This window comes from Lepisma saccharinum, chromosome 7, assembly GCF_977018435.1.
Source record: "Lepisma saccharinum chromosome 7, izLepSacc3.1, whole genome shotgun sequence".
NCBI classification, from domain to species: domain Eukaryota; kingdom Metazoa; phylum Arthropoda; class Insecta; order Zygentoma; family Lepismatidae; genus Lepisma; species Lepisma saccharinum.
In genome coordinates, this window is record NC_139235.1 from 77,976,349 (window position 1) to 78,001,259 (window position 24,911).

Consider the following 24,911-nt stretch of genomic DNA (forward strand, 5'->3'; position numbering starts at 1 on the left):
GGCCCCTTTTCTTGCCTAGTTTGAAGGAACACATCGAATTGCAAATCACACAATTCAAGTTGGAGAGAAGCTTCTTGTTCCTCGATGTTAACGCCAAGAGGTTTGCTAAATAGCTGGATGCTGCTTTTAAGTTCTTCAAAATCTTTAAATCTGGAATCAAACTCATCCATTATTTCTTTAATATTTGCACTGAATTCAGAAAAGTCCAGTGTTTCTTCATCTTCTGCTAGCCGCCGACAGCTTGGACAATGGACCAGGTTATTCCTCTCCAAAGTAACGTTGAAAATCTTCAGTTTATTACGAAACCCATCTATGTTTCCCATTAAATCTGACACCAGCTGGTTTCTTCCCTGCAGTTTCAAGTTCAGTTCGTTCAGATGACCTGCGATATCTGTTAGAAACGCCACTTGTTTAAGGAACTCCATACTTTGAAACTGCTCCTTCAGTAAAAATAGAATGTATTTTAATAAAAATACATAAAATTAATGTATTTTGCAAACTGGCTTCGCGGGCCGCCAGTTGGAAACCCCTGTTATACTGTGTCTTCTTTGTGTGGTAATTTCACACTTTCGTACTTGCTGTTCATGAGATTTTGCATATTTTGGGGCATAATTTGAAGGTTTTATTGCGTATTCTTACGCATATTGTAACAGGTTTCAGTGCACATAATAACTAGAGAATTGATTTTCAGATGCGGCACCTTTCTATAAATATAGCTCTTTTCATACCGATGTATGTATATGTATGTATTTTAGAACATGCAATCAAGTGAATAAAAATTGACACACTTTGTTGCACCTTTTCGTGGGATTAGCACATCTATGCCCTTTTACCTCCTCTTTGATGCTTCAGAACCTTTTTCCTTCCTCTTCTTTCATGTTTTGTTTAAAAAAATGGACAGAAAAATAGATGATTTTCACTCTTTTTGAGCAGCTACATAAAATCCTATAGTCTCATTTTGTAGAGCAGAACCAGAGCTACAAATTAGTATAAGATAATCATTGCAGCCCCAATAGTTCCCAAGATAATGTAGCAAAACCCGCGAGCGAAAACACAAACTTCAAGAAAATCTATTCGGCAGAACCAAAGTTCTCTAGAGTTGTACCGCAGAACTAAAGTTCTCCAATGCTTCCGATGTCAACGAATAGGCCACACCGCGGCGGCCTGTCGCGCGACACCAAGATGCGTATACTGGACACGCGAATGCCAAAAACCCAACAGAACTGACCCCTGCGTCTGCTGCAACTGTGGGGGACCACATCCCTTCAAACTTCTGCGGCTGCACAGTATTCGCCAAAGTTACACCAGGAAGATCATATGCAGAGTCAACAACACAACAAGTACCAACAGCAGCTGCGTATTAAGACAGCCGAGAGTCGACAAACAACAGACCAGAGCCAACAATAGACATAGCAGAAGAGCAAGCACATAGCCCAGCAGAAGAAAGAGGAAACCCTCAACACACGACACAACGTCCACGCCCAGCAACATCTGCTAACCATCAGCCAGCCTACAAAATACAGACTATCCTCGAAAAACAACTGAAGAACACAGCCAGACGCCAAAAAAGACGACGATGTGTACACCAGGTTCGTGGACTCCTTCACTGGAGCAAACTTCGCAAAGATGATGCCACACCTTCTCAGAGCAGGCCCAATGATAAAACCAGCAAAGAACCCACTAATGAAGCTCGCAGAAGAAACAGTCATGATCACCCACATATTCAACGATTACTGCTTCTGAACGGACTTACGGGTAAATCCAGATAAATCCGCATTGCATCATTCAATGCAAACGATATAAAAAAGAAGAAAACTGAACTCCACCAAACCATCCACCATCTCAGCATCCACAAAATAGACGTGACGTGCATCCAAGAAACCTTTCTAAAACCAAGGCCGAATTCGAAACTATATCACGTACAGAAAAGACAGACTACATGCTCCAAGAGGTGGTCTGGCCATACTAGTAAAAAATAGCTTCCCAAGAAATAAGGACCCCACAACTTCAACAAATAGAAGCAATGGCCATTAAGGTACTCACGCCGGGGGAACCCTTGGTTATAGCCTCCTGGTACAAACCACCTCCAGACGGACATAAGAACGCTAGAAGTGGTCGGAAGCCACATCATCCTCGCAGGGAACTTCAACGCGAAACAGAACCTGGAACTCGAGACACCACAACGCAGCGGGAAATGCACTAGCTAGAATTCTACCCCAGACGGGACTCCAAGCATCGGCCCCACTGGACCTCACCTACAACCCGCCAAGAAGAGGAGCCGAACAGGACGTACTGGATATAATCCTACACGGAGGGTGCGGCATCACAACAGACCCATATGCAGACGTGCCCCTGTCATCAGACCACGTCCCAGTTCAACTAGTAGTGGCAAATAGAGCCATTACGCACACCAGGCCAGGCCACCCCTCCACCTCCAGCAATCAACTGGGACGACTACACGGTACTGCTAAACGAGACAGTGAACTCAAAGACACTACTGCAGAACCCGCAGCAAATAGAAAAAGCAATGACAGAACTCACCACAAAAATGAAAGATGAGAAATGGCCGACAACAACGACCAAGACAAGAAGACAGAGGACAAAGATGCATTACTCGAACTCCTACCGACATCCAAGAGAAAATTGTCAAGAAACAATAGACCCACAGTGGAAAGAAAAATACAACTACATGACCAGAAGGGTACGCAGGTAACTCCACCAGATAGCAGCGGACAAATGGGAAACGAAATTCGCAGCAATTCAACCGAAAAGCGGAGAATTTTGGAAACATAATCGACAAAGGTTCCTGGGCCGTATTTAAATTCATCCGGAAAAAAGTTCCTGGACCGTATTTAAATTCATCCGGAAAAAGTTCCTGGACCGTATTTAAATTCATCCGGAAAAAAGGTTCCTGGACCGTATTTAAATTCATCCGGAAAAAAGTTCCTGGACCGTATTTAAATTCATCCGGAAAAAAGGTTCCTGGACCGTATTTAAATTCATCCGGAAAAAAGGTTCCTGGACCGTATTTAAATTCATTCCGAAAAAATGTTCCTGGACCGTATTTAAATTGATCCGGAAAAAGGGTTCCTGGACCGTATTTAAATTCATCCGGAAAAAAGGTTCCTGGACCGTATTTAAATTCATCCGGAAAAAAGTTCCTGGACCGTATTAAATTCATCCGGAAAAAAGTTCCTGGACCGTATTTAAATTCATTCGGAAAAAAGGTTCCTGGACCGTATTTAAATTCATCCGGAAAAAAGTTCCTGGACCGTATTTAAATTCATCCGGAAAAAAGGTTCCTGGACCGTATTTAAATTCATCCGGAAAAAAGTTCCTGGACCGTATTTAAATTCATTCGGAAAAAGGTTCCTGGACCGTATTTAAATTCATCCGGAAAAAAGTTCCTGGACCGTATTTAAATTCATCCGGAAAAAAAGTTCCTGGACCGTATTTAAATTCATTCGGAAAAAAGTTCCTGGACCGTATTTAAATTCATCCGGAAAAGAGTTCCTGGACCGTATTTAAATTCATCCGGAAAAAAGGTTCCTGGACCGTATTTAAATTCATCCGGAAAAAAGTTCCTGGACCGTATTTAAATTCATTCGGAAAAAAGTTCCTGGACCGTATTTAAATTCATCCGGAAAAGAGTTCCTGGACCGTATTTAAATTCATTCGGAAAAAAGTTCCTGGACCGTATTTAAATTCATTCGGAAAAAAGTTCCTGGACCGTATTTAAATTCATCCGGAAAAGAGTTCCTGGACCGTATTTAAATTCATTCGGAAAAAAGTTCCTGGACCGTATTTAAATTCATCCGGAAAAAAGTTCCTGGACCGTATTTAAATTCATTCGGAAAAAAGTTCCTGGACCGTATTTAAATTCATCCGGAAAAAAGTTCCTGGACCGTATTTAAATTCATTCGGAAAAAAGTTCCTGGACCGTATTTAAATTCATCCGGAAAAGAGTTCCTGGACCGTATTTAAATTCATCCGGAAAAAAGGTTCCTGGACCGTATTTAAATTCATCCGGAAAAAAGTTCCTGGACCGTATTTAAATTCATTCGGAAAAAAGGTTCCTGGACCGTATTTAAATTCATCCGGAAAAAAGTTCCTGGACCGTATTTAAATTCATCCGGAAAAAAGTTCCTGGACCGTATTTAAATTCATCCGGAAAAAAGGTTCCTGGACCGTATTTAAATTCATCCGGAAAAAAGGTTCCTGGACCGTATTTAAATTCATCCGGAAAAAAGGTTCCTGGACCGTATTTAAATTCATCCGGAAAAAAGTTCCTGGACCGTATTTAAATTCATCCGGAAAAAAGGTTCCTGGACCGTATTTAAATTCATCCGGAAAAAAGGTTCCTGGACCGTATTTAAATTCATCCGGAAAAAAGTTCCTTCACCGTATTTAAATTCATCCGGAAAAAAGGTTCCTGGACCGTATTTAAATTCATCCGGAAAAAAGTTCCTGGACCGTATTTAAATTCATCCGGAAAAAAGTTCCTGGACCGTATTTAAATTCATCCGGAAAAAAGGTTCCTGGACCGTATTTAAATTCATCCGGAAAAAAGTTCCTGGACCGTATTTAAATTCATCCGGAAAAAAGGTTCCTGGACCGTATTTAAATTCATCCGGAAAAAAGTTCCTGGACCGTATTTAAATTCATTCGGAAAAAAGGTTCCTGGACCGTATTTAAATTCATCCGGAAAAAAGTTCCTGGACCGTATTTAAATTCATCCGGAAAAAAGTTCCTGGACCGTATTTAAATTCATCCGGAAAAAAGGTTCCTGGACCGTATTTAAATTCATCCGGAAAAAAGGTTCCTGGACCGTATTTAAATTCATCCGGAAAAAAGGTTCCTGGACCGTATTTAAATTCATCCGGAAAAAAGTTCCTGGACCGTATTTAAATTCATCCGGAAAAAAGGTTCCTGGACCGTATTTAAATTCATCCGGAAAAAAGGTTCCTGGACCGTATTTAAATTCATCCGGAAAAAAGTTCCTGGACCGTATTTAAATTCATCCGGAAAAAAGGTTCCTGGACCGTATTTAAATTCATCCGGAAAAAAGTTCCTGGACCGTATTTAAATTCATCCGGAAAAAAGGTTCCTGGACCGTATTTAAATTCATCCGGAAAAAAGGTTCCTGGACCGTATTTAAATTCATTCCGAAAAAATGTTCCTGGACCGTATTTAAATTGATCCGGAAAAAAGGTTCCTGGACCGTATTTAAATTCATCCGGAAAAAAGGTTCCTGGACCGTATTTAAATTCATCCGGAAAAAAGTTCCTGGACCGTATTTAAATTCATCCGGAAAAAAGGTTCCTGGACCGTATTTAAATTCATCCGGAAAAAAGTTCCTGGACCGTATTTAAATTCATCCGGAAAAAAGTTCCTGGACCGTATTTAAATTCATCAGGAAAAAAGTTCCTGGACCGTATTTAAATTCATCCGGAAAAAAGGTTCCTGGACCGTATTTAAATTCATTCCGAAAAAATGTTCCTGGACCGTATTTAAATTGATCCGGAAAAAAGGTTCCTGGACCGTATTTAAATTCATCCGGAAAAAAGGTTCCTGGACCGTATTTAAATTCATTCCGAAAAAATGTTCCTGGACCGTATTTAAATTGATCCGGAAAAAAGGTTCCTGGACCGTATTTAAATTCATCCGGAAAAAAGGTTCCTGGACCGTATTTAAATTCATCCGGAAAAAAGTTCCTGGACCGTATTTAAATTCATCCGGAAAAAAGTTTCCTGGACCGTATTTAAATTCATCCGGAAAAAAGGTTCCTGGACCGTATTTAAATTCATCCGGAAAAAAGTTTCTGGACCGTATTTAAATTCATTCCGAAAAAATGTTCCTGGACCGTATTTAAATTGATCCGGAAAAAAGGTTCCTGGACCGTATTTAAATTCATCCGGAAAAAAGGTTCCTGGACCGTATTTAAATTCGTCCGGAAAAAAGGTTCCTGGACCGTATTTAAATTCATCCGGAAAAAAGTTCCTGGACCGTATTTAAATTCATCCGGAAAAAAGTTCCTGGACCGTATTTAAATTCATCCGGAAAAAAGGTTCCTGGACCGTATTTAAATTCATCCGGAAAAAAGGTTCCTGGACCGTATTTAAATTCATTCCGAAAAAATGTTCCTGGACCGTATTTAAATTCATCCGGAAAAAAGGTTCCTGGACCGTATTTAAATTCATCCGGAAAAAAGGTTCCTGGACCGTATTTAAATTCATCCGGAAAAAGTTCCTGGACCGTATTTAAATTCATCCGGAAAAAAGGTTCCTGGACCGTATTTAAATTCATCCGGAAAAAAGTTCCTGGACCGTATTTAAATTCATCCGGAAAAAAGTTCCTGGACCGTATTTAAATTCATCCGGAAAAAAGGTTCCTGGACCGTATTTAAATTCATCCGGAAAAAAGTTCCTGGACCGTATTTAAATTCATCCGGAAAAAAGGTTCCTGGACCGTATTTAAATTCATCCGGAAAAAAGTTCCTGGACCGTATTTAAATTCATCCGGAAAAAAGTTCCTGGACCGTATTTAAATTCATCCGGAAAAAAGGTTCCTGGACCGTATTTAAATTCATCCGGAAAAAAGGTTCCTGGACCGTATTTAAATTCATCCGGAAAAAAGGTTCCTGGACCGTATTTAAATTCATCCGGAAAAAAGTTCCTGGACCGTATTTAAATTCATCCGGAAAAAAGGTTCCTGGACCGTATTTAAATTCATCCGGAAAAAAGGTTCCTGGACCGTATTTAAATTCATCCGGAAAAAAGTTCCTGGACCGTATTTAAATTCATTCGGAAAAAAGGTTCCTGGACCGTATTTAAATTCATCCGGAAAAAAGTTCCTGGACCGTATTTAAATTCATCCGGAAAAAAGTTCCTGGACCGTATTTAAATTCATCCGGAAAAAGGTTCCTGGACCGTATTTAAATTCATCCGGAAAAAAGTTCCTGGACCGTATTTAAATTCATCCGGAAAAAAGGTTCCTGGACCGTATTTAAATTCATCCGGAAAAAAGGTTCCTGGACCGTATTTAAATTCATCCGGAAAAAAGTTCCTGGACCGTATTTAAATTCATTCGGAAAAAAGGTTCCTGGACCGTATTTAAATTCATCCGGAAAAAAGTTCCTGGACCGTATTTAAATTCATCCGGAAAAAAGTTCCTGGACCGTATTTAAATTCATCCGGAAAAAGGTTCCTGGACCGTATTTAAATTCATCCGGAAAAAAGTTCCTGGACCGTATTTAAATTCATCCGGAAAAAAGGTTCCTGGACCGTATTTAAATTCATCCGGAAAAAAGGTTCCTGGACCGTATTTAAATTCATCCGGAAAAAAGGTTCCTGGACCGTATTTAAATTCATCCGGAAAAAAGTTCCTGGACCGTATTTAAATTCATCCGGAAAAAAGGTTCCTGGACCGTATTTAAATTCATCCGGAAAAAAGGTTCCTGGACCGTATTTAAATTCATCCGGAAAAAAGTTCCTGGACCGTATTTAAATTCATCCGGAAAAAAGGTTCCTGGACCGTATTTAAATTCATCCGGAAAAAAGTTCCTGGACCGTATTTAAATTCATCCGGAAAAAAGTTCCTGGACCGTATTTAAATTCATCCGGAAAAAAGGTTCCTGGACCGTATTTAAATTCATCCGGAAAAAAAGTTCCTGGACCGTATTTAAATTCATCCGGAAAAAAGGTTCCTGGACCGTATTTAAATTCATCCGGAAAAAAGGTTCCTGGACCGTATTTAAATTCATCCGGAAAAAAGTTCCTGGACCGTATTTAAATTTATCCGGAAAAAAGTTCCTGGACCGTATTTAAATTCATCCGGAAAAAAGGTTCCTGGACCGTATTTAAATTCATCCGGAAAAAAGGTTCCTGGACCGTATTTAAATTCATCCGGAAAAAAAGTTCCTGGACCGTATTTAAATTCATCCGGAAAAAAGTTCCTGGACCGTATTTAAATTCATCCGGAAAAAAGGTTCCTGGACCGTATTTAAATTCATCCGGAAAAAAGGTTCCTGGACCGTATTTAAATTCATCCGGAAAAAAGTTCCTGGACCGTATTTAAATTTATCCGGAAAAAAGTTCCTGGACCGTATTTAAATTCATTCGGAAAAAAGGTTCCTGGACCGTATTTAAATTCATCCGGAAAAAAGTTCCTGGACCGTATTTAAATTCATCCGGAAGAAACGTTCCTGGACCGTATTTAAATTCATCCGGAAAAAAGGTTCCTGGACCGTATTTAAATTCATCCGGAAAAAAGTTCCTGGACCGTATTTAAATTCATCCGGAAAAAAGGTTCCTGGACCGTATTTAAATTCATCCGGAAAAAAAGTTCCTGGACCGTATTTAAATTCATCCGGAAAAAAGGTTCCTGGACCGTATTTAAATTCATCCGGAAAAAAAGTTCCTGGACCGTATTTAAATTCATCCGGAAAAAGTTCCTGGACCGTATTTAAATTCATTCGGAAAAAAGGTTCCTGGACCGTATTTAAATTCATCCGGAAAAAAGTTCCTGGACCGTATTTAAATTCATCCGGAAAAAAGGTTCCTGGACCGTATTTAAATTCATCCGGAAAAAAGTTCCTGGACCGTATTTAAATTCATCCGGAAAAAAGGTTCCTGGACCGTAATTAAATTCATCCGGAAAAAAGGTTCCTGGACCGTAATTAAATTCATCCGGAAAAAAGTTCCTGGACCGTAATTAAATTCATCCGGAAAATAGTTTCCTGGACCGAATTGAAATACTTTACAAATATAAAGGTCCAGAACCCATTTAGGCTTGTTGATTTTCTCTCCTGGACCGGAATTCAATTTATTTAAAATTCTTGGACCTTTAACAACCTTGGTATGAAGAATGGCCAACACGATGGTGAGTGAAACCCAACCCCGGAAAAATCCAAGCTGTCATCTTTGGAGCCAAAAGACACCGACCGCAGAAGAGACACACTCTTAGGCGAAGAAATCCCACACGCCGACACCACGAAATACCTAACACCAACGCCTAACCTTCAAGCGCCATATCGAAGACACAAGACAGAGAGGAGGAGCTCGCCTAGGAGCAACATACGCAGTACTCACAACATATTCACTCTCTATCGAAACGAGACTACACGTGTACAATGCATGTATCAGACCCATACTACATGTCCTATATACGGTATCAACATGGCATCAAGCAGCAAAATCAAACTTCAACAGACTACAAGCAGTGATGTGCGTCTACGCGTAAACAACGATAGTCTACATTCTACACGTAGACTACTTTATACACGTAGATGACGTAATCAATGTAAAGAACATTGCGAAAGGTGATAACTTAGCAAAGGGCGGCGTGGAATTAGAAGAAAATTATACTGCGTATCAGTTGCTGATGTATGAAGAGAACTTTTCATACACTTTCTTCCAAATTAGAACAATTTATCACCTAGGAAAAATCTTAAGATAGGAAATATTCTAGTGTTTTATGGGAAAAAGACTACTTTTGCCTCACTACTGCCATCTGTTGTTTCTTTTGCATACTATTTATCTTCTTCCACAGTTGATGATAGAAGAGAAGATAAATTTTGTTGTAAGTAGGATTCTTTTCAGTTCGTTAGGGACCAATATAGTTGAAAATGTCACTTTCTTTTCATGAAACCCTTGAAAATTAATTTTAATGCACTTCAGATTGTCTACGTAGTGTATGCAAACTACAACCCAATGTAATCTACGCGTAGATTACGTGTAGACAACGCATTTAGACGTAAACTTATAGTCTACGGCACATCACTGACTACAAGTCATTCAGAACAGGGCGGCAAGAATAATCAGCGCCCATAGAAGAGATACCAGAATGGAGCAACTACACGAAGACCTAGACTTGCAGATACTTCGAGAAACTGCTCAGACACTGACTGACAATTGCTGTACAACACTTCCCTTCCAGGACAATGAAGCTTTACGCAGCATAGGATAATCACCAATCCTTCGCTGGTTCCATAGGATCCAACGACCCACAGAACCAACGTGATCCCTAACTATATTACTTCCTCAAAACCAACGCACGTAAATCAAAACCCAACATAACTAAAACACATAGGCGTCGCCAGAAGTTTTTGCGGGGGGGATCGGGCAAATGATAAAAGTTGAATAGTAGATAAATAATAAGTATTATTACCACGGTTATAAATGTTATTATACAATAATAAATATAATCTAAAAAAAATTAATTTTATTGCAAATAATAATAATTATTATTATTATTATTATAAATGGGGAGACTCGTTCCATCAAGCGAGTGAATACCAGCAGAACTGTTTTCCATTATTTCATTTGCATTTTATGCACTTAGTACCTGAATGCATTTTGATATTAACCTTTGCACGTCTCATTCAAGAGAAGGCTTTGAATGTTACGTGGATTTTTTTTATATAAAGTGTGTTGCGTAACAACATTTAACGAAATGTATTTTAATTTGCATAAAATTTGAAATCGAAGGGGGCAATTGCTCCTCTGTACCCCCCCCCCCCTTGCAGGTGCCCTTGGCTGTCAATATCTGTCCCCTGCCTCCCCGAATTGACTTCCGTCGAAGGTTGGGGGGACAATGCCATCCCTGCGGTTGCGCCACACATGGCTTTTTTCCTAGAACAGATCGATTTCACAAACGCAGAATGATGTTACGTAGTATAAATACTTATGCTTTGTTATATGTAGAACAAAACAGAAAATATCAAATACAAATAACTCTATCTTTTCTACTTTGTACACCAAGGCCGTTTTCTTAATTTCATGTTTATTTTCTTATTTTTGTTGAGAGTATCGTAAAGTACTTATTACATACATTGATTCCCAATTAATTTATAAAGTATTAAGTTAAATTAATGAATTCCTGTACTCATTAACAAACAATGTACCGCAACTCACTTCCTTATGCAATATTTTTGTGTAAGCGAAGTTCGACCGGCATTGTTCCATTGCTTTTAAGGATTTTATATTACTTCATGTAATTAGTCTTTTGTTCTTCTTAATGAAAGTGAAAACTTTTCTAATTAATTTTACAGAACGTTAAAATGAGCGCACAATTACGCTGTATAAAATACAGTACTGCTAAACTCGTTGACTGTACAGGCTCAACGAAAATGTGTTTTATACAGTGTATGATACACGTGTAGATTGAATTGTATCTTTTGAACTAATTGAGGTACTTACGTACGTACTTACTGGCATATAAACTTACCAAATTATAATTCCAATCACTCACATACAAGGTTTCACGATGTAAAAAAGACGTATGTCATCTTGCAATTGAGCACATAGTAATTAGAATACTCAATAGATGGCAGCACCAGTGCGACGCCAATCGTTAGAGAAATCCAACAGATGGCACATACACGATGCAGTTCAAGTGAAACCCGGCAGATGGCAGGAGCAGCGGAATACTAAATATTGTTTACAACAATGAACTTCAATAATACTGACAATCGAAATAATTCAATGCCTAAAGTTTCAAAGTTATTATTTGCCGTGAACACCGGCTGAAAATGCTATTCCCTTCTCTCAAGTCCCTTTTCCACACAAACTTCTAAGTTAGTACAATGATAATTCTTATGTTCTCACGATAAGTTTAATTTGAATTTAATATTGTGGGTGCGTCAGCATTTAGGTCACATATATACGGGTTCCAGCCCTTTACCTTATCCAAAACATGTATAAGAACACAATTGTGCCATAACTAGAACTAACTAAATGTCGGTGTTATTTTTTAGTGCAATTCGGTGTCATTTTTCGCTGTTTCCAGCAAAATTCGGTGTTATTTTTACATGCGTTTTTTTACGGTTTCTTCTATGCATAAGATTTTCACATTGCTTTAGTTGTGGAAAATTAAGGCAAATTTTAGTTTTAATGACAAAAATAAATAAATCGAGGGCTTGCCTTTGTGAGAAATTACCAAATTTCTTGCATTAGGAAAGCTATTTCATCTCATAGGTCACTAAATATGAAATGTTTATTGAAGGATATCACCCAAATCTTTGAACGCAATCATATTTCAAACCTTTCCCTCTCACAGAATAAAATTTTCAAAAATTGTTTTCATAAATATTCATTCCTCCATAAAATTTCTTAAGGCAGGGTCTATATTTCACGGGTACACCAGTTTCCCCTTTATTTTCACTATATGCAGTTTAATGTTGATGACTTTCTTAGGGGGATATATTTTCTGTGGAGGACCAAATATTCGTTCTCCCTTGCTGAGAGATGAGGTCCGGGAGGGACCATATTGCCTGGTATATTTGGTCTACCTGGACCATTTTGGGGCTGGGGGACAAAACGTGACACCAGATTAGGGTACTATTATAGTATGGGGGTGACACCTGTAAATCATATATTTCGCACTTCTTTACATTGCTAACGCACTATTTTAAAAAGCGGAACATTTCCTAAGGTGAAATAATGCATTTCTAACTAAGATAATGTCTATTTCTTACATTTACGAGTACTTACTGTTAATTGTTATTTCGATTCTGTAACACATTATGGCGGGCGATAGCGTACTGGTTCAGGGCGCGTTGTGCGAGTGGTTTGTCGATTTATGCAATGTTGCAACCTCCTTCACCGGAAAATACCTACTTTCGTGCCCGGATTTGAAATTATGGTAATACCTCGCAAACCATTGACGTTAGCCCCACAAACCATTGACGTTAGCCCCAAAAACCATTTTCCGTAAGGTTAGGTTAGGTTAGGCAAGCATAGTTAAAAAAAAAAAAGACACGTCATGTTCTAGTGAAAACACGGCGAGTTTGAAACACTGACTACGGGGTTACGTCATCTAACACACGGAACATAACACACAGAAACAGCGTGTCGGACAGAGATTTTCGCAGTAAACGACATGCTTTTGTATTAAAATGGATCAAAACTACATTCACGAACTTCCACAACGCTACAGAAAATGATGTCCGTAAGTACTTTCTCCTGTAAATTTGAAGAAATCCGTTACCCCTATACTATAATGTTACCCAGATTAGGTTCAGACCATTTGGTAAGTTTCTTACCTTTCTGACGTCTGGTGCAATCATGTTTAATTTCTTTGCAATCGCGTCACCTGCAATATTATCGCTGTACTTCTCCCTTGATGCTATCTCGCAATCACATGCCGCTTGCATAAAGGTTATAAGTAATCTACGACTCATTGTTTATTCCCGGTACCCGGTCCTCAATGCATGACGTATGTTGCTATGAGCACTGGTCACGTGAGCGCTGTTATCTAGAAGGTACTTCATTGCTAACAAAAAGGCAAGATCGACTGATGAAAGAAACACAACTTGCCAACCGCAGCAATTGACAGGTATCGTATAGCTACATTTCTTTCTACAGCAGGGTTTAATTATGTATTACGCAAAATACTAAAAGACTAATATTTAAATTGTGTTGGTTTTATGAGGTTAGGAAAATTTAGGGTAAATTTCTCGTAAGGGACAGACGGATTTCATCAAATGTACAGGAGAAATTACTTACCGAATGCAGTTTCTTCATAGTTGTGGAAGTTCGGGAAAGTGTTTTCTCGCATCGTTCATTGAATTGTGCCGGTAAATCATCTATTTTTCGATATAAATGTGTGCCCGATGCATGAAAGCTCTTGCATCCATTTCCTTCCAGCCGGATGTTGCATGTGTGTGATGACGTAATCTCGGTCAGTATTTCCAAACGTGTTTTTTGTAACTGAAGAAGGTACGTTTCCGCAAATGGTTCGCGGGACTGTGTGTCAATGCTTCGTGGGGCTATGCATATTTTTTTCGGAACCAATTTTTAGTAACCTACACGTGACCCTACCTAACCTAACCTTACCGGAAATGGTTTCTTGGAGCTATGCATGAATGGTTCGTGGGGCTATGCATCAATGGTTTGTGGGGCTACGTAGGTATTTTTGGGTGCAGTGGGGTGGAAACACTGCATGCCGAGTACGGTAGTGAAACTGTGACAGCCATTTTGTGTGTTACCGAAGGCAGAAAGAAACGAAGAAAACTTATTCGATATGTCGCAAATAGAGCTTATTTCCGTGAAAGAAGCAAAATGCCACCTTCAGCAATGTTTCTCAATGCAGAATACGTAAGCACAAATATTCAAATTAAATGAACTGGCAAATTTCAGCTGTCTGTCACTTGCGAGAAATTTACCAAATTTACTAAGCCATTCTTCTTCTAGTTTACGATTGATACAAGCAATTAAACATGTTCTTTGACGTAAAGTTTCAAAAAAAGATTTGAAATTACGTGTTATAAATTACTAAATTCAAAGTGCTTCAACAACAAGGAATAACTTTTGGTTTGTGTGAATGAGCAAAATTGTATTCTTTATCTGTTTTATAGTGTTAGTTATTGAAATATTTAGTAGGGATAGTTGTAAGTGAATACTTGTGTCTATCATAGTAGTATTATATATTTTTGTTTGATTGCTCACGTTTCACGGGTTAATTGGTTAGGCAGCCACAGGCTAAAAACTTTGTCCATGAATAAGGAATTTTTAATAATAATTAATATTTGAAAAGATTTTCAGGCAAAAAATGATTGTTGATTTCACATATGATTCAATTCTTAGGCTCCAACCAGGGTACGAAATCCCGGGGGGACACGGGGGAATTCCCCCAGTAATGATCTTGTCCTGAAATTTGCCCCACCAAACTTTTTCGGGGGGGGCGAGAGTTCTTGTTCTAACAACAATATGATCAATTAGTTTGGGAGTCAAATACACTTTACTGGAATAATATCAAAAACATTCACAAAGAATGGACAACAAAGGACACTGCAATTAGTCCGACTTGCTATTTCCTCTTGATTTCTCGTCTTTCGTCAGCTACCGAAAAGTATATAAATATATTAAGAAAACTCGCAATAGCATTTAGATGTGAATTTTGTATCGGAAACTATTATGCTCTTAATATGTCTCAATGTTTTCCTCTCCTCCCTTAGTCACGCTAATCATTGTTGATGTTCATAGCATTATTGGCGTATTAAAATCGCCAATTTGCAATCGAATTTTAAATTAAGGACAATCAGTATAATATATTGTATATTTTATAATATAATTTGATTATTTAATAATTGACACATATTTAATGTTGTTTTATCATATATTTAAGAAAGTGTAGTGTGTGTGTCTGTCTGTCTGGTTCTTCCCCCACCGATCTGCAGTGATTTCGCACCCTGGCTCCAACAACGTAACATTACTGACACATTCAGTGTATAACTTTCCTGTTTTTTCTAAATTTATCCTATTGTGGGAACTGTAACATTGATCAAAGTACAAATAAATGTCTGATGAAGAAAGCGTGTGATCTTTCTGAAACGTTACATCAAAAAACGTGTATAAATGCTTGTAAGAACAGTAAACTTGAAAATTTGCACAATGCAAGCAATACACACATACAAAAAGAACAATTTCTTCTAATTGTTTTGCTGCAGCTTCATAAAACAATGTTTTTTTTCTTTCTGGTTTCATAGTAGTTAGTTTTTTCTCAATCATTCCCTTAAAAAAATAAAGGTAAAGTGCTCCCTTATGTTATGCACGACGCCATGTAGGCGTATAGGGAGTGTGGGGTGGTTAGGGCCCTACACATTCTTGATCACGGTCGAAGGTGGGGGTGATGTGTTCAGCACCACGCCCTTGGCCACCTTTACATCCCAGAGTTTCCTCCAGGTACCAACTTTATACGACGCTGGGTGGGCACCGGAGCCGCTAGAACAGGTGGTAAATCATTCCCTAACTAGCACACGAGTCCCGATGGCTAGAAACCGTAAAGGATAGGCGGTGTGAGCCACGATAAAGCAAGCAAGCAACCTAACTGGCACAAATTGCGCATGTGGGCATGGATATTTCCACAGCGAAAGAGAACTAGGTGAAACGATTGTCTAAACAAAAAAACATAACGTAGGAACTAGCAATTGGTGTATACTAACAAAATCGGATAATGAAGTTTCAGATATCGAATCCGATATTATAATTCAGCATTGGAAATTCGGGCACAACATTCACGAGGACACCTGGACATTGTCAAATAGTGCTCTCAGTTACTACGTGCCTACATTTTGATGTTCAATATCGATACTTCGAATACTGTTAAAGAACATCATCGGTTTCGTTATATCGGCATTTCAAGGAATTACAGTGTGCAATACACACTCGCCTTTCCCTAATTCGCTTCTTTATGTAACATTATTGTCCAAGATGTAGGTCCACCGACATTGGACAATATGATTGTACAGAGAAGCGAAGACGGGTATAAGCATAGTATGTAGTACCAGGTCCTACTTATAAAAAAGGTAGTGCGGGTGATATAGAAACCTAAGTCAATGTCTTTAGCATTCAGTATACTTAACGTAAAAAATCACATCACTATTTTATATGCAGCAATGTAATTTACTACAGCGTCGAAATTCAATGAAAAGTAAACGAAGAGACTTATGATAGAAAGGTTATTGGACATGATTTAAGAATGTCACTTTGATACGTTATATAATAGTTTGATATTGTGCACACCCAGTTTTGTAATTAACTTCGCGCCAGTGGCACATCAGAAGTGAGGAGAAACAGAAGTTTAGAAACATTTATTATCCTCCCTGTCTTGTTTTTAACCTTCAACGTGTTCAGCTTATTGCTCTTAGGTAATATGAAATATATAAATTAATTGTTTTTTTTAATTCAAATAGTTCTTATATTGAGATTACATAGGACACATGTACTTCAGACTAGGAGACAAAATTTTCTAATTTTTTCGGACCTCTGAAAACGTTGGTTATAGGGCCCGCACCCACCCTGGGGCCGGCCCTGGATAAAACATAAGACCAATTTCCATGCCTTATATCTGTATATGTCCTTTTAGAAATGTAGAAAATAAAATATGAACTAAGTGTGACGATTTCTTTCCTAGGTACCTGCCTAATCAATTTCCCACGAATATACAAAGAAGCACAGAAGAGAATATGGGAATGGAACACGGATATTACTGCTACGACGGTCCTCATCATCATCACCATCATCATCGACGACATCATTTCAACCCGCATCACCCTCCCCATCATCCACATCTTCCACCTCACCATTACAACCCGCATCACCCTCCCCATTATCCACATCTTCTTCCAGCTCACCATTACAACCCTCACTGCCCACCAGTTCATCATCCCCATGGACACTTCTCGCCTCTACGTCCTGTTCATCATTTATTAGACCGCCTTCATCATCGTGATCACCATCATCATCATCATCGACACCATTGGTGTTGAGAGAAAACAGTGTGTGCAATTTTACCATATGAGCAGTTACCCTGACAGAGGTAAGAGTTCCTTTTCAGATACTTAAGTTTAACCAAGCAATTCACGATTCAGCTGAAAGGCGTCCATTTCCAAAAGGCATCTTGACCACTTATTTCTGAAACGCTTTTTTTTTTTTTTTGTTTCATTGGCTTCAGTCGGTATAGAGGTAACTGAACCCACCAAAATTCAGTTCCTATTGGAGTTTTATGCGAGTTAAAATCTACTGGAAAAGTCAGTCACATTTACAAACGGAATCTTGTCCACTGTAAAATATTTCAACATGGAGGAACAGAAAGATGCGTAATACCGAAACAAAGTGACTCAAGTCCTATTTATTTGTTATGGAAGCTCCTGTTGTGACTTTCATAAGGGCTTCTTGTCCTTCTCACGCAAAACTCAGGAACATAATGTTGGTAGAGATATTTGCCTTGAAAAAATACTTCGCTTGCATACGGATAAAATACAACGTTGCAACACTGTAAATTCGGAAAAACATAACAATAAACTTTAACGAATGGTTTCATTGTTTCCACCATTTACATTGCAGTGTTGGTTTCCCCATTTTTTTTTGTTCTTTATGGGACAAGTCGTTGCCAGTATTGATAAGAAGCACACTGTGTGGTGTTTCGTCCAGTGTCTGTGTGGAGCATGTTAATGTACTGATTGCAGTGCGTATCCACTTCAAAAATTCAGTGAATCGAATTAATTTTTCCAGTTCCAGGTCGCTCCTACATGCCCCCTGATAGGGTGCTTGGGAGGATTGAGAAAGACTTAAAACGAATGGACACTATTATTGAACCTGAAGAATATTATGATGTTTTCAAAAGGTATGGCACAGTACAGACAATCGGGGAGGACTTCGAAGTTTGTGACTGGAAAACTGATGCAGCTTCTGTTCTAAAGAAACCCCAAAACTTGCATTTCCGTTTCAGTACAGCAAAGAGGTTCATTTATCAGGAGAGGATAGACACCAACATCTTCAGTTGTTGTAAAGGGAGAACCAAGATATTTTATTGACACTGAACGGAACAAGAAAGTTTGTCGTGTTAACAAACACATAAGTGATGGTATAGCGTCGTCGCCTTGTAATCAAGGGGTCCCGGGTTCGATACCCGGTGGAGGCATAAAGTAGTTCGGATCCCACTTTTAACTGTAGGTCCAGTCCCGATTAGCCTTACTGTGCATAGTGGACTTAAAACACCAAATCAATCAATCAATCAGTTAAGCAATGCAAGAAAGACGATGTGGAGAATCTCCTGAGGCAATGGGTGGCAAGAAATGGTGCAACTTTCTTTCTACAAAAATATTATTTTGCGCAGTGAGGGAGGATGTTACAATGATTCTACTGACGATGAGAATTCTTGTGCTGATGGGTGCATGGAAGATACAGATGTTTTAATTTGACACTGCAAATGTTGAGGATGTTTGTCTTTGTATCCCAATTACACTATCTTTTGTTGGTTTACTTAATAACACATCATTAGCTCTAACGTAATATAATTTTCACAAAAATATCTCACTGTGAAAGAATGCTAGTGTATACGTTAGTATCAAAATAAAGCAGTACTGTTTGAGAATTACAGATTACAGATTCAGATATTCTCTTGTCCACAGCATTGCGTTCCAAATACGCTCTTGTCCCTTGTACATTTCCAAATGGCCTCTTGTCCACATTTATTTTCATTATTTTGAGAAAACTATTTGTATATTTCATGTCATACCTTACTAGATAAATTTCGAATGGTTTATAAATACGTATATTCACAAATGAATATCTTACTGTGCAAAATAGTGTCCAAATCAGTTTTTCGTGGTTTCTCAAAATGTATTTTCAGTGGACAATATGCTATTTGGTAATGGTCTACTCATATATAATATTATGTAGACGATGTAGATATTTTGATCAGAAAGCAGACAGGCTTCAAAACTGTACAATTTCTCTGGAATTATTATCAATCCATCTTTTCTCATGTAAGCTTATATAAGCTTCGTATTCTGAGAGTTAATGAAGGTAGAATTTATAGAGGTGTATCCGTTGTACACTTTTTCTATTCGGGAATTTTCGACATATCTGTGACGTAATTGGATGGATAATTTCATCAATACAATAAAGACTTTCCCAGAAAAATTCAGGATAATTTGACATACGCATGGAAAATTAATCTGAATAAAATAGTTTTATCCTGTTAAAATATATGTTAGTTATTGTTCAGAAACACGTACATATAACCACGTGACGTCATCTGCACCCTTCCTTAACTAATATCGAGGAATTTAACTCACTGCAATCTATATTAACGATTCAAATAATAAGGAAACACGCACAAAAAAAAATACTGAGTTACGTCACAGCCCCTTTCCTGTTTACAGTTCACACCAACGATAAATAACAATAATTCTAATCTAAAAATAGAATACAGCAGTACAGTGACGTCAAGTTTTAAAAGTTGGGTTGAACGTACGTCCATTATTTTTCAGCATATACGTATTATACATGCGTCTTGCATTTTATCTAATCTATGGAAATCTATGAATTGATACTAAAATTGTTGATTATGATAAATTCCTAATTACTGTGTTATCTTGTGTAGAGTTTGGAAACAAAGCTTCACAATATTTCGAATTTTTATAAACTTTAGGAAATTCCCACTTTTCTAAAATAAGACATACTGATTGTTGTACTTTTTCCAATCGTGATAGCACACATACAGGTTGCTTAACATTACTGTAATGTTCACGATGTTCATAATAATGATATTTATTGTACATTATTCTTTACAGATGTGCTTGTTTCGGGATCGAAATACACAATCTTTAATCACGATGGAAATACGAAACTGGGATAGAGCAAGTTAATTCCACGATATTATTTTTCCTCACTCTTCTGTAGCTCTCCTCTAGTTGACGAGCAACAATTGCTAGTGAGATATCGTATTTGGATTACAGTTCGGAGATGAAATAATTAAAATGACATCAAGTCACAATGATTTATGAATTTGCAAAGAAAAATACAATAATGGTACAAATAAATATATTTTAAGAAAACAAACATGTGTATTTTTAATTTATTAGAATTTTGGTTTTCTTGATTTTTGTATGAGATCTAGGCAACTGAATCGGTTCTCATAGGATTTCACTTGGTAAAATGAAAGCTGTAGCTTGTCAAAAAATGTTGACGTAGCATAACGTTGGGGATGGAGGCCGTATTTCTACAAGCCTTGTTCTATATCACCGCTTAACCAGTCTCTACATAAAACAACTTCTGGAATTAAAGATGGCCTACAGTACACGGTATTTATGCAGAGAAGTTTGAGAGATTATTTTCATGGATACGAAGGAGTTGGCCTTTGAGTACATACTTTGCAATGACTCATTGTTCGCCACTTCTTTTGTAAGACTATAGAGATCTTTGACTTCTCTCTCTCTCTCTCTCTCTCTCTCCTTTCTATGTCTACCTCAATCTTTCTCCAAGAAAGAGACGAAGAGAGATGGAAAATAAATGGAGAGAGAAAGAGGGGAGAAGAAAAAGAGAAAGAAGTTGGAAGAGGAGTGAGAGAGATAAGATAGAGAAACTGTGGGAGGGAGAGAGAGAGAGAAGATAGAGAAACAGTGGGAGGGAGGGAGAGAGAGAGAAGATAAATAAACAGAGGGAGAGAGAAAACATGTAGAAACAGAAGGGGATAAAGAGAGAGGGAAGATAGAGTGGAGAGAGATACAGAGGGAAGTGGGAGAATGAAAGAGTGAAATCCCCCTCTCTTCTCTTTGTTTATCTATATTTTCTCCCTCCCTCCCTCCCCCTTTTTATCTTCTCTGTTTCTCTTCAATCTGTCATGCCCATGTAAGCAATCCACAGATCAAAGTATGGTTACTTTAATTTCAACACAAAGACGTAACAGAGGGCTGTCATGGCAGGACATAACACTCCTGTGCATGAAAGGAGTATCTCTGCCAGCTCACAATGGATATTGCGCAGTAACCTATGCAAGAGAACAGCGCTGTGTAATAAGATCAGCTAAAGTTTACAAAGTCAATACAAGCTTTTGAAATATATGACAAAAAATAATTTTGTGTGCCAGCCTCAAAATACTCTGTCACCATTTCAGTTAGAACTAAATCCAAAATAGGGATCTGAAATAAATATAAATGTGAAGCCATAAAGATATGAAACTATATTACTAAATGAATTATACAGTCACGGACACTGCCGGCTTGTAACGATTCCGTTGAAAGTCAATGTATTCATTACAAGCCGGCAGTGTGCGTGACTGTACATAACATATAAGAATTATATTTTATCGATTAAACAGAACCAACAAAGTTTCCTTTCCTGAAAACAATTTACAGAGTTTTTTCACAAAAAAAAGAAGGAATGTTGAGGACCTAGCTGATCACAAGGAGCATAAGTGACAAGCAAAAGAACACCTATCAAACAAATTGACATAGAGTGGAGCCCTCAAAATCGGATCGGCCTGCAAACCGAATCGCCCTAAGGTTTTCTGTCTCCAGCGCTGAACATATGGCGTGGTGATGTATTTTACTATTCTCACTGAGTGACCCCATGGCTCGTGCAGGCAGTAGCGGACGGGTACAGTGTTCACTCTGTATTCATTGTGACAAAGCGATTCGAAACATACCGTTGACGTGAGCATTTTGTGTGTTTACTGCTGTGAAATATTTCTTCACTGCTTGGTTAAGGTCATAAGGTAAGCATTGTTGTAATAGGTGTTGATGTTTGTGTGTGTGTTATAAATGGGAGGAATACAATGTCATTGACTTTTTCATGGTCATTGTTGATTTTGCTCGTGTAGGCGGTACTTTGCAGTTCGTATACTAATCCTTTAAATCGGATCATAAAAAGTAGTGCAAATCGGATCACCACAAAATAGCACAATATGTAAACAGAATGTATGATTAGATGTTAGAAAACAGGAAAACACGGATATATAACACACACACACACATACGAGTATATATAAACATCGTACCCTCACCAAAAAAACACCAACACCAGAACGAAAGAGAAAACAACAAGAGAAGAAAGACGCCCACGTCACATCGCCCAATAATGTGAGAGAATTACGAGACCTTGCAGCAGCATCTAAAAGTCTAGAAGTTCTGCTAAAATCTAAGCAGCGACAGAACATCACATTATAGAAAAAGAGAGACGGCATTTCTTCAACTGATAGCTCCACCAGTTCTGATGACGAATTGTTAGAGGAAAGTCAAGGTAACGATAAGTGTGGTTTTTGTGAGCGGTTACACTGAGATTTAAATTACAGTTTTATCGGCGATTGGATTTCTTGCATGCGGTGTTCAGCGTGGTACCATGAACAATGTGTTGGAGCACAAGGTAAAAATACATTCATTTGTGGGAAGTGTGTTGTGTACGGAAAAGTGTTTTGTGTAGTGAAAGGTGTTAGTGAAATTTTGGACAAATATGTTTGTCACTGCAGTTCTATTTCAGCTACTACCCTATGATCCGCTTTCAAGGACACGTGATCGGGTTTGCAGGACATTTTTACAAAAAAAAAATATTTTGTAGTTCCTTTAGTTCGTGTCGAAAAAAATGACTACTATCGGTTTTATGTGTGTTTCATTTGTAAGTGATTCGATTTTGAGAACTCCACTCTATATTAAGCGATACGAAAGCAATTTTTAAAAATATGGGTAAAATTTTTAATACTTGTACAATACTAATACAGGGTGGCTACAAACAAGCAGAAATGAAAATTCCTGACTTTTCCAGGTTTTCCCGGACAAAATTTGCATTTTTCCCTGACAATAGCTAACTAAACTAAATCGATGTTTTTGCAAATAGAAATAATAAACTCACACAGATGCACGTATGGTTTTGTTAAGTACCAATATTATCTTCTATGAAATTGACTTAATTTTTTCTATTCTCTATGATTTGAATTCAAACTGCAAAATAGTGAATTTGGAAAATTATTACAATTCACAAGCAAGGGAAGGATTACGGAATTTTGTCATAAACAGTAAGTTTAAAATAAAATACTTGATTATTTTTAAAGTTCCGACTAAATGAGATAAGAGTGAAGAGTGATTGATTAAGAAATACAATTTGTAATTTATCAGTCTCCTTATACTTTCTCGGTATTATATGTTGATATTTCCACTGAGGTTTGGAACCCTCTGCTTGCAAGAACCATGAGTGTGGACTCATTTCTCAATGCATAAAGCTACTTCTCTCTTCTCTGTAAAGCAAAATACTTAACTCTTGCATATAAGTGAAACAATTTAATCGAACAAAATAAAGTGTCATATTTCCTTACATTATCAATGGGATTTCTGCTTCAGTACAGTATATCCAAGTGAAGTACTGTGAAACTGACAACATGCAGTTATACCATTAATGCTGACGAAAAGGGTATGTATGTAGGTATTAGAAATTTAACGCAAGGAATTTATAGAATTACCTGATTTAGCTAACCACACATTAAAACAGGAACACTATAATAATAAAAGCTTCTGAAAGTTCATATACGAGGGGCATCTGAAAAAAGCTCCAATGGTGCCTATACGCAGCACTAGTGGTCGGAGAGCGACACACACACATGCAGGCAGGAAGAAGTGGCATGTAGCTGTAATCTGGTACAGTTGCAATGTAGCCGTTCTAGGTTAAAGATTGCAGATTTCATACAGTCTCCCCCGACTGCGATGTAGCCTATATTGCACGCTCAGAATTTGGCACAGAGCCACCAGCAATCGTGTAAGGTGTGCAGACCAGACGTCGTGAGTGAGATATGGTCAAACGATGGTGCAGACAATTCACGGAAGGCCAAATCGAATGTGCACAATCCCATACAGCTGAGTACATACGGGCCCTTTGCATCACTTCAGGTGAGAGATCTTGGACCACTCCCTGTATAGCCCTGGCCTTGGATGTACCGACTTTCATCTCCTTGTTTAACTGAAGAGGTTTCTGGCAGGGCAATGATTTGATAGCTACACTGTGGTAGAGATAGTTCCAGTCTTTGGTATCAGACACATATACAATGGGCATACAAAATTTAGTGCCATGCTACGACAAATACCAGAACAACAGTGGTGATTATGCCGAAAATTAGGTTAGGACTCACTGTTACTAATGCAATAAATTACAACTGATATTCTTGTTTTATTTATGCCTAATCGGTAGGGACCTTGATTTCTTGTTATTTTTTTTTCAAATTGGTGTATATTTTTATTTTTTATTTTTTACTATTCGGTGTTATTTTTCCCAAAATTCACATTTTCATTTTCTAGCAAATATCTGAAATTATACCTTCATGGCGTTTTTAAACTACTGTTTCAAATTGTAAGTCACATGGCTTACGCCTCTTCGTGAGAGTTTGATATCTTGAAAGTTATTTTGGGAAAGTTATTTTCCATACCCTCTTTTTAATTTTAAGGTAAGCTTTTAGATAATGGAATTTTCCCTGTATATACTTAAGGGTGCATAATGACCATAAGTGGCGACGCACCCAAAACATTAAAATCAATCGATTTCACGTGACAGATACCGATATATTATGGCACCAAAAATTGGCATTATCTTTTTTTGACTTGTTAGTGTTACGTTTCCCAAAATTCGCGTTTTTGTTTTAGAACA

At 38.0% G+C, this 24,911-nt stretch overlaps 1 protein-coding gene across 1 annotated transcript; it reads left to right on the forward strand.

The window, feature by feature from the left end:
• Positions 1-2,527: 2,527 nt before the first annotated feature.
• Positions 2,528-20,348, forward strand: LOC145990516 (uncharacterized). The gene is made up of 4 exons (XM_083126212.1): positions 2,528-2,709; positions 13,262-13,335; positions 16,915-17,319; positions 20,081-20,348. The coding sequence occupies exons 1-3, from the start codon at positions 2,528-2,530 to the stop codon at positions 17,211-17,213; spliced, it is 555 nt and encodes a 184-aa protein (XP_082982338.1). The 3' UTR covers positions 17,214-17,319; positions 20,081-20,348.
• The last annotated feature ends 4,563 nt before the right edge of the window (positions 20,349-24,911 follow it).